Below are 12,263 nucleotides of genomic sequence, written 5' to 3' on the forward strand. Positions count from 1 at the left end.
TGGCTGCCTCTGGAGTCTGTGGGCCACTCCACCCTCTACAGTGCAGCTGAACTGAATCACTCAGGGTCCATGAGGGCACCTGGGACTATGCCCTACTCCCTTGTCCTTGTACATCAATGGTCCCTTCCTTGCCTGGTCTGTAAATGTCCTGAAGAAGCTTCTGCAGATTTCAGTTTGGGAACACAGAGGAATGATAAGCATCTGCTTCATAACATCACCTATTGTGCTTCTGACAGGACCTCTTCCCTTTCTGTCTCCTGTACTAAACTGAGTATACCCTGCTGGCCTCAGCCTGGTTCTCTCCAAATGTACAAACAGAATAATCACAAAATCTCACTAGTGAGACTACTGTTCCCACAGTATTGAACCACAGTTCCCAAACTGTGCATCAGGGCGCCTTAGGGTGCCACAGCAAAGTCACAGGAGCACAGGACATTATAAATTTAGAGTTACTCAGCATCTGTTGGCTACTGAGAGAACTACTAGCTCAAGATGGTTCAGGGTTTTATCATTAGATTGCACTACATTCCTTTGATTATGTCATCTTTGAGAAGCTGGGTTTTTAGCGGTTGCTGTGATGTAAAGCAAATGAAAGTCAATGTGGAACAGGAAATGAGGGTGGTAGGGTCCAATCTGATTAGAAAGTCTGACAAGTTTTACAGCACCCGACAAGCACACAGATTCCATTAGTTATTGTACTTATTCAAGAATGAAATAAAAAGTTTCTTCTAACTTATATGTATTAATTTTTTAAATGACTAACTTGGTAAGACATAAATTCTTCTTAAGTGATCCGGGCTTAACTAACACATTGAAATGTTAGGTATTTCTTTTTGGCTTAGGGGGTCCATGGAAAAACTACTGAGACACTAATGGTTCAGTGAGCTGAGAAAGTTTGGGAACCTCTGGTCTAAGAAATCCTCTAATCCAGGGCCCATCAAGAAACTGCAGAGTTGTGAAATCAACTTAGTGGGTTATAGTCAGCATTTTTTACTCCTTAATAGAATGGTAAACAGAACACGTTGCATGTAGCAAGCGTATTATTGTGTAAAACTTATGTTCAGTATATACATACAAATTAGCGTGGGTATCTTGGGTCACAATGTAAAATGTGTATTTCTTGTTTGGGTTGTGATTTTAAAAGTATGAAAAACCGCTAAGACTTCAACCTCCTTATTTTACAGATGAGAAAACAGCCCAGAGAGTGAAAGCTGATTATTATTGCAAATCACAGCCACCAGTGCCGGGCTCTGCACTTGGCCCTGCTAGGCTGGTGACCCTCCAAGGCAGGCCTTATTCTACCCAGTAGAGGTGTGGTTACTCAAAGTCACAGAGCTACAGAGGTGAGATACCCTCACTTTGATCCCAAGACGCATTTGGACCCCACAAATGCCACCAGCCACACCTAGAACAAAATGGTTTTAATCAATTGCGTCACCCTCACTCTCCTGGGAGCGGAGCAACAAAAAGGCTCGGCTCCTGCCCCCAGAGGACAGTAAGGCTTATGTGTCTCTCCACACGGCAGAGCCCAGGCTGGGCAGGCAGGAGGCAGGGACAGAGGAAATGGCGGGTGGCTCGAACACAGGAAAGCAAAGGGGCCCTTGCTAGTCCTTGGGCCCCAGGGCCCAGCCCCAGTACTCCCGCTCTCCCCTCCCGGCTGGAGAAAGGTCGTGGAGAAGAGACAGGGGAGCAAGTCCCAGCAGCAGGAGAAGCAGCAGCAGCTGTTTCCTTCACCAATAAATAGACTTCATTACCAAGCTAGAAGAGAGGGGTGGAAGAGGGACGGGTGGAGAGGAAGGGGGAGAGGCCGCCACCCGTGTTGCTGGGATTAAAGCAATGACGAGATGGTGCCAGACCCCCACCACTATCCTCAGCACCCCCCACTCCCACGCCTCATCTTCTCAAAACTGTGAAAAAGCTTTTAACATGGCCCTGCTGTCTACAGGGCTTTTCTGAAGCCTGACTGAGAGGAGGCACCTGGCAGAGTCAGGGCGGAGGGAGGGAGGGAGGGAGGGAGGCTGCTTCTCCCCAGAGGCTGCAGCTGGAGGGCTGGAGCCAAGTGAGCTCTGAGGGGAATGAGGAGGGAGGGGGGGAGGGATGAACCAACTACCAGGAGCAGCTCCTGAGCTAAGAGCCAAGGGGGCAAAGAGGGAGGTCTGGTGAGTGGTGGGGTGACCGCTGCATCCAGTGTAAAGCTCAGGCTGCTGAGGAAGGAGGGGGCTGAGTTAGGGACTTCCCCATCCGAGTGGCTCAGGAGACCCAGCCCCTCTCCCCAGAGCAGCAGGGGACAGAGAAAAGCCATCACTTCTTTGGTCTTTGTGGCGGCTCAGCATGTGGGATGGGAGGGAGGGCACAGAGGGCCTGGAAGGCTCCTAGCAGGGAGTGCCATCTCAGCAAGAGGAGGCCTGGCTGGGAGCTCTGGCAGAAAGGTCACAGTGAGGCTGAAGAGCGCCCGAAGGAAGAGTGGCCCTCCAGAGTGCAGAAGGGCTGGCACAGATGGGTGGGGAATGGTGTGGTGCCCCACACTGCCAGGGCCCGTGGGAAAGGCTAAGCCCCCAGGGGTGGCCAGTGAGGGCAGGCGCAGGACCCAGAGCCAGTGCCTGGGAGGAGGGCAGGGATGCTGTACTGCAAGGAAGCAGTGGCTTGACCTTGCCCCTCCAGGGCTCCCATCCTTCTGTTTCCACCCTGACAGAGTGGCTCTGCAAGGAAGGGGGCACCCTATGCTTTTTCAGAACCTTCCCTGAAGACCAGGAGGGGCTAGCCTTGCCCACCAGAAGCAAGAATGGTAACAGGTCAAGGCTAGCCCTTATGGACTGGGAATTCCACTCCCCTTTCTGCTGCCAACTGAAGGGTAGGGCAGTCCTTGAAGACAGCTTCAGCCCTTGCCTCCCCACCTGAGGCAGGCCAGAGCCCTCCAGGGACATGGAAGTGCAAGGTGGTGGGGGGCATATGGAGGGGCTTCTCCTCTTGCTCTTCTGCTCAGGGCTGGGGCCAGTCAAGGGGCAATTGCCCAAAAGTCCAAAAGCCAGCAAGTTGTAGCAATCCCCACCCCCAATGCCAAACTAACAAACAAAACAGGGAAAATGAAAAAATGGGGGGAAGGGGAAGACAAACCAAAACAGAACCCCCTGACCTCCTGCCCGAGGTGGAGGACCCAGCCAGTAGCAGGGGCTGGGGACCAGGGCTAGGAGGGCCTAGCTGGGCCGGCACTGCACCTGGCCCTCGGAGCTGTCCTCATCGTCAGAGGCCCCCGCACCCGCGCTGCTCAGGCCTGTGATCCGATAGCCCATGTTGAGCAGCATCACCTCCAACGGGTCCGCGTTCATGCGCCGCTGGTTGGCCTGGGAAGCGCCCTCCATGTCCTCCACAACTCGGCCTGTGAGGTCTTCACTCTGTGGGGGGGAGGCACACATACTACTGAGATATATGTGCAGGGGAAACACACACACAGACTGAGCTATACGTATGGAGAGGGTATGTACATACCAGGAGATGTACATGGGTATATCCATGTGTGTCCATGCGTAGAGGGGGACGCATCCTGGGATGTGTATGGAACAAACACACACATGTGCGTACACACACACACATACCAGGCTGTATGTGAGGGAGATGACACACCACACGGGGTTGTACATATTGGGGTTGAGGGGCACGTGGTTATATACACTTGGAGGAGACACAACACACTGGCATATAAACTGGGGGGAATACACATAGCAGGGTATACACTGGAGACCCCACGCTGGAAAATGATGAGGACATACCACATCAAGACATATACGGGGAGCACACCACGTTGGGTTATATATGTGGGGGTGGCATACGTGGACACGAATGAGGGAGTATTCACAGCAGGGCACGCTGGGCACACACACTACACACCTGAGCGGGGAGCACAGATACAGCTCCCCCCACCCCACTCTTGTTGTGACTCCCAAAGAGGATTCGTTTATCCTCCTTTTCCTCTCCCCACAAGGGAGGGTCCTGTAGGGTTTCTCTCTTTAAAATTCATAGAAAATTAGACACAGCTCTTGACTTCTGTTTTGCCAGCTGGGAAGGGGGAGGAGGTGGGGCAGAGGGCAGGGGGGCCAGCCCACATAACTAGCCACACTGACTACCACACCGTCCTAAGTGTCCTGGTGGGCCGGACACACCACAGGCGTCACTTCTTTAATGCTCAAAGCAGCCTTTTGAGGTGGTGCTGTCATTCCCATTCCAATGTACAGATGATAAAAAATCTGAATCAGAGATGATTGAGTCCCTCAGGCAGTAAGTGGAGGGACCAGGATTCAAACTTAAGGCCCATCAGACTGTAAAACCTAAATACTTCTCATGTGACGGAGGGACAGGCCTCTGCACAGCTTCTGGGGGACACAAGGCAGTGGTATACGAGGGGCAGGGTACCTAGGGAGCCTCTGAGGTACCGTTCTCATGAGGTGGTGCTGGAGCTGATCTGGTTCCCTCCTTGCCCTCCTGCACCCAGTCCTTGGTTGCTATTTCCCATATGTGAGTCTCACCTTTGCCAGCTGGCTCAAGGATATGCCTCTGGAAGGCAGGAGACAACTCTTGCCCCTGGAATTGCCCACTTCATTTGGAGCTTTCAGAGCTTGCTGGCTCCCACCCTGATGCAGCCTGGTGCCCTGGGGTGAGAGCTCACTCATCCTAGCAGCTCCTAGCCTCTGTAGGACTCACTGCCCTTCCCAACCCTCATGGGCTCAGCTGGAGGCCTCGCATAGGGTCCATCCCTACCTTCCTCCCTGTCTGGCATCTGCCACCTTGCCACACCCTCACCTCTGGCCGGGGGTTCCACAGCCGCACAACGGGATCGATGCCGCTGGTGGCCAAGAAGCAGTAGCTGGGGTGTGGCTGCAGGCAGTTGACGATGGACTCGTCCCCCTGGAGCACGCGGACCAGGTTGGTGGTCTCCTTTTCCCAGATGAAGAAGGAGCCATCATCAGAGCCACTGACGATGTATTGAGCGTTGCTGGCGGGGGGGCAAAGGGCAGGGAGGTCAGGTGGGGTACTGCCCTGTGGCCTCAAGCAGAGGCTGCATGGCTTAGGGAAAGGGAGAGCAGGGAAGTCTGGAGCCACTCGGCCCCCCGAACTCTGGGGTCTTTACCTGACTCGGAACTCCCATGCACACGGTAATCCTCTCCACACTGCAGAGCAGTGTCACTGTTCGACTGTTCTCTTAAACTCAGGGTCAGGGACTGCCTAGGTCCCTCCTACTTACTCTCCCCCGAAGTACATTATAAGCACCCTGGGTGCCAGGACCAGATCGTACATCTCTTAGGTCTCTGGGAACACTCCTGCCTAAGCCTTCCCGCAGTAGTCCTAGCCTTCCTGGATCCAGACCCTGAAATCCTACAGCACATCTGCCCCTGACACACCATTGACAATTAGAAAGGATCTTGACGGAGATTCTTAATTCACATTCATGTATCTCACCTACCCAAAGAAAGTACATCATCCACAAAGGAGGGTTGGGGGTGATGGTGTCTGAGACATGGGTTAGGTCCCTCAGTACCAGGGGCACAGTTCTAGGCACAAAAGATTGCCAAGACTGACAGCCTGTGAGGGTGCTTGCCCAAGGCTCCAAGCATCCAGATAAAGAAACCAAGCTCTGGCACACGGGGACACAGGGAGCAGGAGGTGCGGGTAAGGAAGAGTCCAGGTGCTGCACTGGATGCTTTCTGGATTACCTCATTAGTCCTTGTTATGGCCCCTTGAGTGGGGAGGGCTGGTTTCATTTTATAGGTGAAGAAACTGAGACCCACAGAGATGAAGCCATTTGCCCAAGGGTACAAAGGCAGAGCTGGGATGTGAGACTTTTTTGAAAGCATTGTGTCCCCATGCCCCGCCCCCAACCTCCTGCTGCCAACTGGGCTGTGCCCTCCTCCTCTTCAGGGCCTCAGACCTGCCGAAGAAATTGGCCTCCTTGATGTCCGTGGTGGTATTGCAGTGGCCACAGTAGCGGAACTGATAGTCGTAGCTTCGCTCCCGTAGCACCATCTCGTCCTCTGAGATGGAGTCCTTGCGGCTCGTGCTGCGGAGGCGGACAGGGCCGCTGCCACCACCACCAGCTCCCTTCTTCTCCTCTGAGGGCAGAGAACAAGGAAAGGTGAGAGTCCTGTCCCTCTCTCGCCTCCTCCATTTTTTCCCCACCCTTGACCCTGTTTTTTGTCAAAGCAGTACACAATGTAGGGCTACCCGTGTCTACCTCTTCCCTGGAAAACCGGGAACAACTATGAGAAAGAAGCATCTTTGGATCCTGCCCTTGAGGGTGTTCAAGAGGAGACCTCTGATGCCAGGAGGGCCTTGGCCTAGGTCCCTGAATAACGTCTGGAAGCCCCAAGGATGCACAGACCCAAGGTCTGTTTCTGTGGATGGGAGAGGCAGGGAGGGGAGGGTAAAGCACTGCCAAGAGAGCCTTGAGGGGGTGATTTTTCTAAATAGATCCATAGCTCTGAAGGCAGTAAGGTCCAAGCCCTCCCTCTCTAGAAGACAAGTTATCATGGATCCAAATGAGGTAGTAATCGGTTAAGTGCCTTGGGTAAAATGATACCTGTCTTCTTAGTGCCTTGTTCCTGCCTGCTTCAGGGCCTTGGCATGTGCTGGTCCCTCTGCCAGGAACTCTTTATCTCCCACAGCTACACTCTGCATCTAGTTAACTCTTCCTCTGCATCCTCAAGATCTCAGCCTGAATGTCTCTTCCTCAAGAACCCCAGACTGCCATCAAGCCCTCCCCACCACACCTGCACCCTAGCAGGGCCGCAGGGCGTTCTTTGTTTCTCCTTCATCGCTTGGTTCCTTCACTAGGCTACAGACTCATGAATACAGAAATTCCATCTGACTTGTTCCCAGATACATTCCCAGGACCCCGCACAGTGCCTGGCACTATTCAGACTAATGAATCAACCCATGGTTAGTAAACTGCAAAGGAGACAGGGAGGATCCATATCTGCCCTCAGTGAGCTCCCCTCTCATGTTTGTAGACCACACAACTACCTAGTTTACTCTCCAGTGCTACCCAGGTGAGCTGGGCAGGGCCTCGAATGCTCTCTGCAAATAAGGCGGCGGGTTTGGAGAGGCTGTGCTTTGCCCAAGGTCACATGGTTTCACATGGCAGAGCTGAGATTGGAACTGAGGCTCCGCACCTGTGCCCAAGGCATTTCTACTGCCCTGTGCTGCTGTTTCTTTTGCACCCATGGAAACTGGAGCAAGTGCACCAGCCAGCTACCCCGAACTCAGATCCCAATGGAATGGCCAAGGCCCTGTCTGTGAGCAGAAGAGAATGACCTGCGAGGCACACTGGGCTCAGCTGACTCCTATCCTGAGTCCCAGGGGGAATACACCAGGTGCCTTAAACATGTTATTGCTAATTCTTGTCTCAAAGAGACCAAGTGACTGTCTCAAAGTCATGTGGCTTCTCAATCAGTACGTGAGCCCAGGCCTCTCCTATCTCAGAACTATGTCCTCTCCAGAATGTCACTGTAGCACCTCAAATAGATAGAGTGACAGCAACCCCTCCTCAGTGCCGACTCACCACCATCATTTTTGGAGAAGAGGGCGGCCGTGATGTCGCGTCCCAATGCATCACAAGCGCTGCTATGGGCCTGCTCCGGGAACTTCCCTTTGAAATCATCCAGGCACTCCAGGGCCTCAGCTACGTACTTGAGCTCAAAGAGGCATCGGGCCAGGCGGAAGTGCGCCTTCAGGTGGCATGGGTTTAGGGAGATGGCCTTGAGGCAGTCCCTCAGGGCATCGTAGTGGTCACCATCCCTGGGAAGGCAGGAGAATGTGGCTTGGAGGTGGGGCCACGTGGCAAGCAGGGAGTCCCCATTCCGACTCCTGCGCTTCCTGTGGCCACCCCAGCCCACCTTTGAGAGATCTCAGGGCAAGGGTACTTGGGGATGAAGAGAATCCTGGCTCAGCCCAGGCCTTGCTCCCCAGGAGACAGACTACGTTAAGGAGGCAAGCCAGGAGCCCCGAGGTCTTGGCAGGGTGGGTAGAGGGTGGGAGGTGGGTGTGAGGCAAAAACCAGTGTCCGGCTGCCCTCTGCTGGAAACAGAGTGCAACTGCGCACCCGCTCACCCCAGGCAACCGCAGCTCTGCAGCAGAAGGCCTGGCATCTTGCCCGCCTCAGGCTCCCCAAGCTCTCCTTCTCCCTTCCTCTATCCACCTCCTCAAATCCCCCCGGCTGGCCTTCAAAGCCATGTCCAAGGCGGGGGGCTCTCAAGGACAGTTCTATGGTCTGGGGAAGCCAGAAGTGCCAGGCTGGGGACTCAGGGTCTGACCAGCAGGCAGCAAGCCCTCAGCCAGACACCCCTCTGTCCTGGCTGACTGATCCACAGCAGCTGTGGCCTCTACCTCCCAGGGCTGGAGGATGGGGTCTGACAGCCTGGCAGAGTCAGTTCTCTGGAAGCTGATGGTGGGGGGTGGGCATACACCAGGAGCTCCAAATCATCCACACTGACTTCTCCAAACTCCCAAAGCATGGATATGGGGAAGTGGGAATGGTTTGGGGGGTTGGGGAGGGGCCAAAGAAAAAGCCCCTCCTCCCACCCTGTGCCAGAATATAAGATACACCTCCCCCAGCTCCACAGACCAGTTCCCACCTCTTATCTGGAGAGCCAGGAGGGTCACAGGAGCCACTTTTCCTTTGGGAGCTGTGGGGTTTTTTTTGTTTTTTGTTTTCCTGCTGGGTTGAGGTGGGCCTAACTGTGGGCCAGCTGTGCTAAGCAGCACTCCTTAGAGCTGATGCTCCCTCCACCGAGGCACAGCTCACAACTCCCCTGCACAGGGCCAGAGCAGGCCCAACATGGGAGCTATCGCCCTGACCCTCCTTCTCCTACAGCACTCAGAGGAAGCATCGGGTCCTTGGAGCAGCCACGCTCAGACCAGGAGCAAGCAGCTCAGCCAGGGTGGGGGCAGGCAGGAGACAGAGTGCTTTGATGGCACGGCCTGCGTCAGAACGGGTGGCTGTGACGAAGGAGCAGGCGCTGGTTGGAAACCCAATTACTGCCTGCAAGGTGCCCCTCAGAGCTCCTGGAGGGAGCCAGACCAGAGAGCAGCCAGGTGCCAGAGGGTGACCGCTCCCACTGCATCCAGGAGCAGATGGCAGCCCTGGGGAGACTGGCCCGGGACAGAATGTGACATTCTAGGGGTCACTGGCAGGCATGTGGGGCTGGGGAGCGAGCAGGCTGGCCCTAGGGCTCACCCATCCAGACTTACTGCCAGATCAATCTCCCTGAAAAGACAGCCCTCAGCACAGCCCTCTCCTGCTCAAAACTCTTCAGTAGCTGCCCATCGTCCACTGAATCAAGGCCAAAACCCCACCGCTCTGCATTCCAAGTCCTTCTCAGGCTGGCCCCAGGCTACCTCACAGACTCATCTCCTGCCAGTCCCTGCCTGAGCCCTCTGCTCCAGCCAAATGGATTTGTTGTTCTGCAAACAAGCTCTTCAGTCAGCCCCCCACCATCACGCCTTTGTGCACACCATTTCATCTCCCTGGGAATGTCCTTCCCCCACAGTCTCCTCCTCCTTGCATCTCCCGTCTAAGCCTGCTGACACTGAAAGCCCATTCAGACATCACATCTTCCTGGTGCTTCCCTGATTCCCAGTTAAAGTGACCTAACTTTTCTTGATGCCCACAGCACTTCACCTGATCATTCAAAGACTTACTGCTTCCTGCCTCTTTGGTAATGAAGCATGTCCACATCTTTATCCCCTGGTCCAGAGACTGAGCACTCTGGAGCACAAGAACTCAGAGTGACAGAACTTTGTGGCCCTAGTTCCTAGTGCCTAGTGGGAATTCAGAGAACATGTTGAGGGTACCCATGGATTGGGAAATCATCAGTCTCTCTTAGCAAGAAAGCAGGAATGAGACAGTTCTTAGCCTAGAGCCTGGTTGAACACCACTGCATTCTACCCACCTGCTGGGAAAGAGGGGCAACACACCTCAGGATGGCCCCAAAGCTGTTGTCTCCTGGGGTTGGCTGCCATCTGAGCCCTTGGCAAGCTCCTGATGCCTGAGCTAAGGCCCGTGGGGGCAGCATCATTCCGAACCCCCATCTACCATCCTGCTGACTTGGGTGGGTTTCTTAAGCTTCCCTCTCTGGCCTGACTAGTTGCAGCCAGACGATGGCACACCAGCTGGCCTGTCTGTCTGGGCAGAGCCGAGGGATGCCAGACGGAGCAGAAATGGCTGTGGGCCCAGCTTTATCCATCTCCCATCCTGGCCCTGGCTGGGGGATGGGGTCTGCCTGCCTGCTTGCCTGCTGGTGCTGCAGGCAGAAGGGCCGGGGGCCCTGATGGTCTCCAAAGATAAAGGGTTCTTCAGGATATGGACCTACTCCCTTACCACCAGCCACTACAACTCAGCAAGACCCACAGACAGCTTCGGATGGCTAGGATCTTGTTTGTGTTTGGTCCAAACGGCCCAATAGCATAGGAAAGCAAGCCCCAAGGTCAAGGAGCTGCAGAATCATTTCAAACTGATACCAACTGAATTCACCAAATGCCTCATTTCCATCTAGCAAGATTCTAATGCTCCTTCAAAGTCCAATTCAAGGCGCAATTCTCCAAGAGTGGGGATTAACCATTCTCCCAATTCCTACTTCCAGTGGTCACAGCACTTTCTAACAAAGCAACATGTTGAAGCTACTTGTGAACATGTTCCACTTAACTGTGAGCTTTCCTGGTGTTTGAGGCTTCCTGACTAATGAGTCAGGCACTTGCCCACCACTAACCTGGAGGTGGGGAGGAGAAGCCTGGGCCTAAGAAGCCCTAAGAGGCAGCAGGATGTCACTGCTACCTTCCATGGATGCCTCAGCAGCTTGTTTCCATCAGGCCCACTCACCACTTGCGCTTCATGTAGGCAGCAGCTCGGTTCCCGTAGAGCATGGCGTTGTGAGGGGCCCTCTGCACGGCCTTGCTGTAAAGCTGAATGGCCTGGGTCCACTGCTGGCAGGCAAAAGCCTCATTGGCTTGCTGTTTCACACGCTCCAGGTATGGGGGCAGCTCTACTTGGGGGCTGTGGGGGAAGCAGAGCCAAATCAGGCCAACCAAGGAAGGCCAGAGAAGCCTCTCAGGAAGTCTGTAGCCCTGTCTGAAGGCCACTCAGGTTTTCCCAGTCCCTGGGATCTGCACTGTCATCTAAAAGAGGGTACCACTCCTATCCTTGGCCTGGGTTATTGTGATAGGTAATGGTCACAATTGCAGATGCTCTGAGCCAGTGGGGAAAAAAAAAAAAACAGGGAGAAATGAAGCTGTCCCGGACAGGTTTAAGGGAATTCTTAATCAAACTCGTGGGCATGAAAGTAGCTGACACCTACAGCCTCCATGCTGAGCCGAACCTCATTACCACCCAAGTGCCTCCCATGGATCTCTCTATAGATAATTATGTTTCTCTCAAGGGCTAGAGGATCTGGGCACCTCTGTATCCAAAGCCCAGCAAAGGGCCTGGAAGTGAACAGAGGTTAGAAGATGCTATGAATGGAGAAAATATAATGGGGGAGGCCCATCTGTGTGGGACCCCTTTATAGGAGGGAGCCCATTGCTAAGAGGAGCTCGCCCCTGGGTCCTGATGCCAGCTACTGGTATCAAGGGACCAGAGCTTCAGATTGAGCGTGACTGGAGTCCTACCAGGAAGAAGTGGCACTGGGACCACTAGCCACAGTCCAGAAGCCTCTTTGCCCCAGTCTCCTGACTCTGGGGTATATGCCTGGGTGGGGGTCAGGAGGAAGGTTTACAGCACATGCCCTCCCTCCAGTCCAGTGGGGTGTAACTGGGGCTGGGAAAGTTGGGAAAGTCAGGCTGACCTCACCTGACATGTCCCCTACTCTCTGGCAGCCGGAAGCCGTTGCTGTGAAGGTGCAGGCCATTGGACACACCGTTGGACACACCATTGGTGGACATCTTGCCATTCTGAACTTCTGGGAGGGGGTGGGCAGAAAGGAACAGCAACAACTTAGGAGGAGGTTCTCATTTCTCCTCAGCAGCCCTCCAGCTTGTGACACCACAGGGTGTGTTGGTTCCATCGTGGGGCTATCCCCCCAGGGTAGGTCTATTCCCAGAAAGCGGGCAAGGACATAAAGAAAAGCCTGTGTGCCCTCTGCTGGCTGAAGAGGGACACAACTTCAACTTGGCATTAGCTGGGGGTGGGGATGGGAGTGGGGGGTGAGGAGGTGCCTAAATCAACTGTAGGCCCCAGGAAGAAATCAATGAGGAGACCTGGTCCAGGACGAGAAGGGAAAGAC

General features: G+C 54.4%; 1 protein-coding gene across 4 annotated transcripts in view; it reads right to left on the reverse strand.

Annotated features, from left to right (window-relative positions):
- Positions 1-1,406: 1,406 nt before the first annotated feature.
- The window catches only part of WDTC1 (WD and tetratricopeptide repeats 1), a 69,300-nt gene continuing 58,443 nt past the window's right edge, over positions 1,407-12,263 (reverse strand). For 2 of the 4 annotated variants that reach the window (XM_059070298.2, XM_067014035.1), the window contains 6 exons: positions 11,831-11,939; positions 10,865-11,038; positions 7,550-7,785; positions 5,921-6,101; positions 4,795-4,987; positions 1,407-3,392 (listed from right to left, as the gene is read on the reverse strand). In XM_059070298.2, the coding sequence (XP_058926281.1) occupies positions 3,195-3,392; positions 4,795-4,987; positions 5,921-6,101; positions 7,550-7,785; positions 10,865-11,038; positions 11,831-11,939 (1,091 nt within the window). In that variant the 3' untranslated portion in view covers positions 1,407-3,194. The remainder of the gene's footprint in view (positions 3,393-4,794; positions 4,988-5,920; positions 6,102-7,549; positions 7,786-10,864; positions 11,039-11,830; positions 11,940-12,263) is intronic. The other 2 variants (XM_059070318.2, XM_067014045.1) reach the window with 2 other exon arrangements.

This window comes from Kogia breviceps, chromosome 1, assembly GCF_026419965.1.
Source record: "Kogia breviceps isolate mKogBre1 chromosome 1, mKogBre1 haplotype 1, whole genome shotgun sequence".
Classification (NCBI taxonomy): Eukaryota; Metazoa; Chordata; class Mammalia; order Artiodactyla; family Physeteridae; genus Kogia; species Kogia breviceps.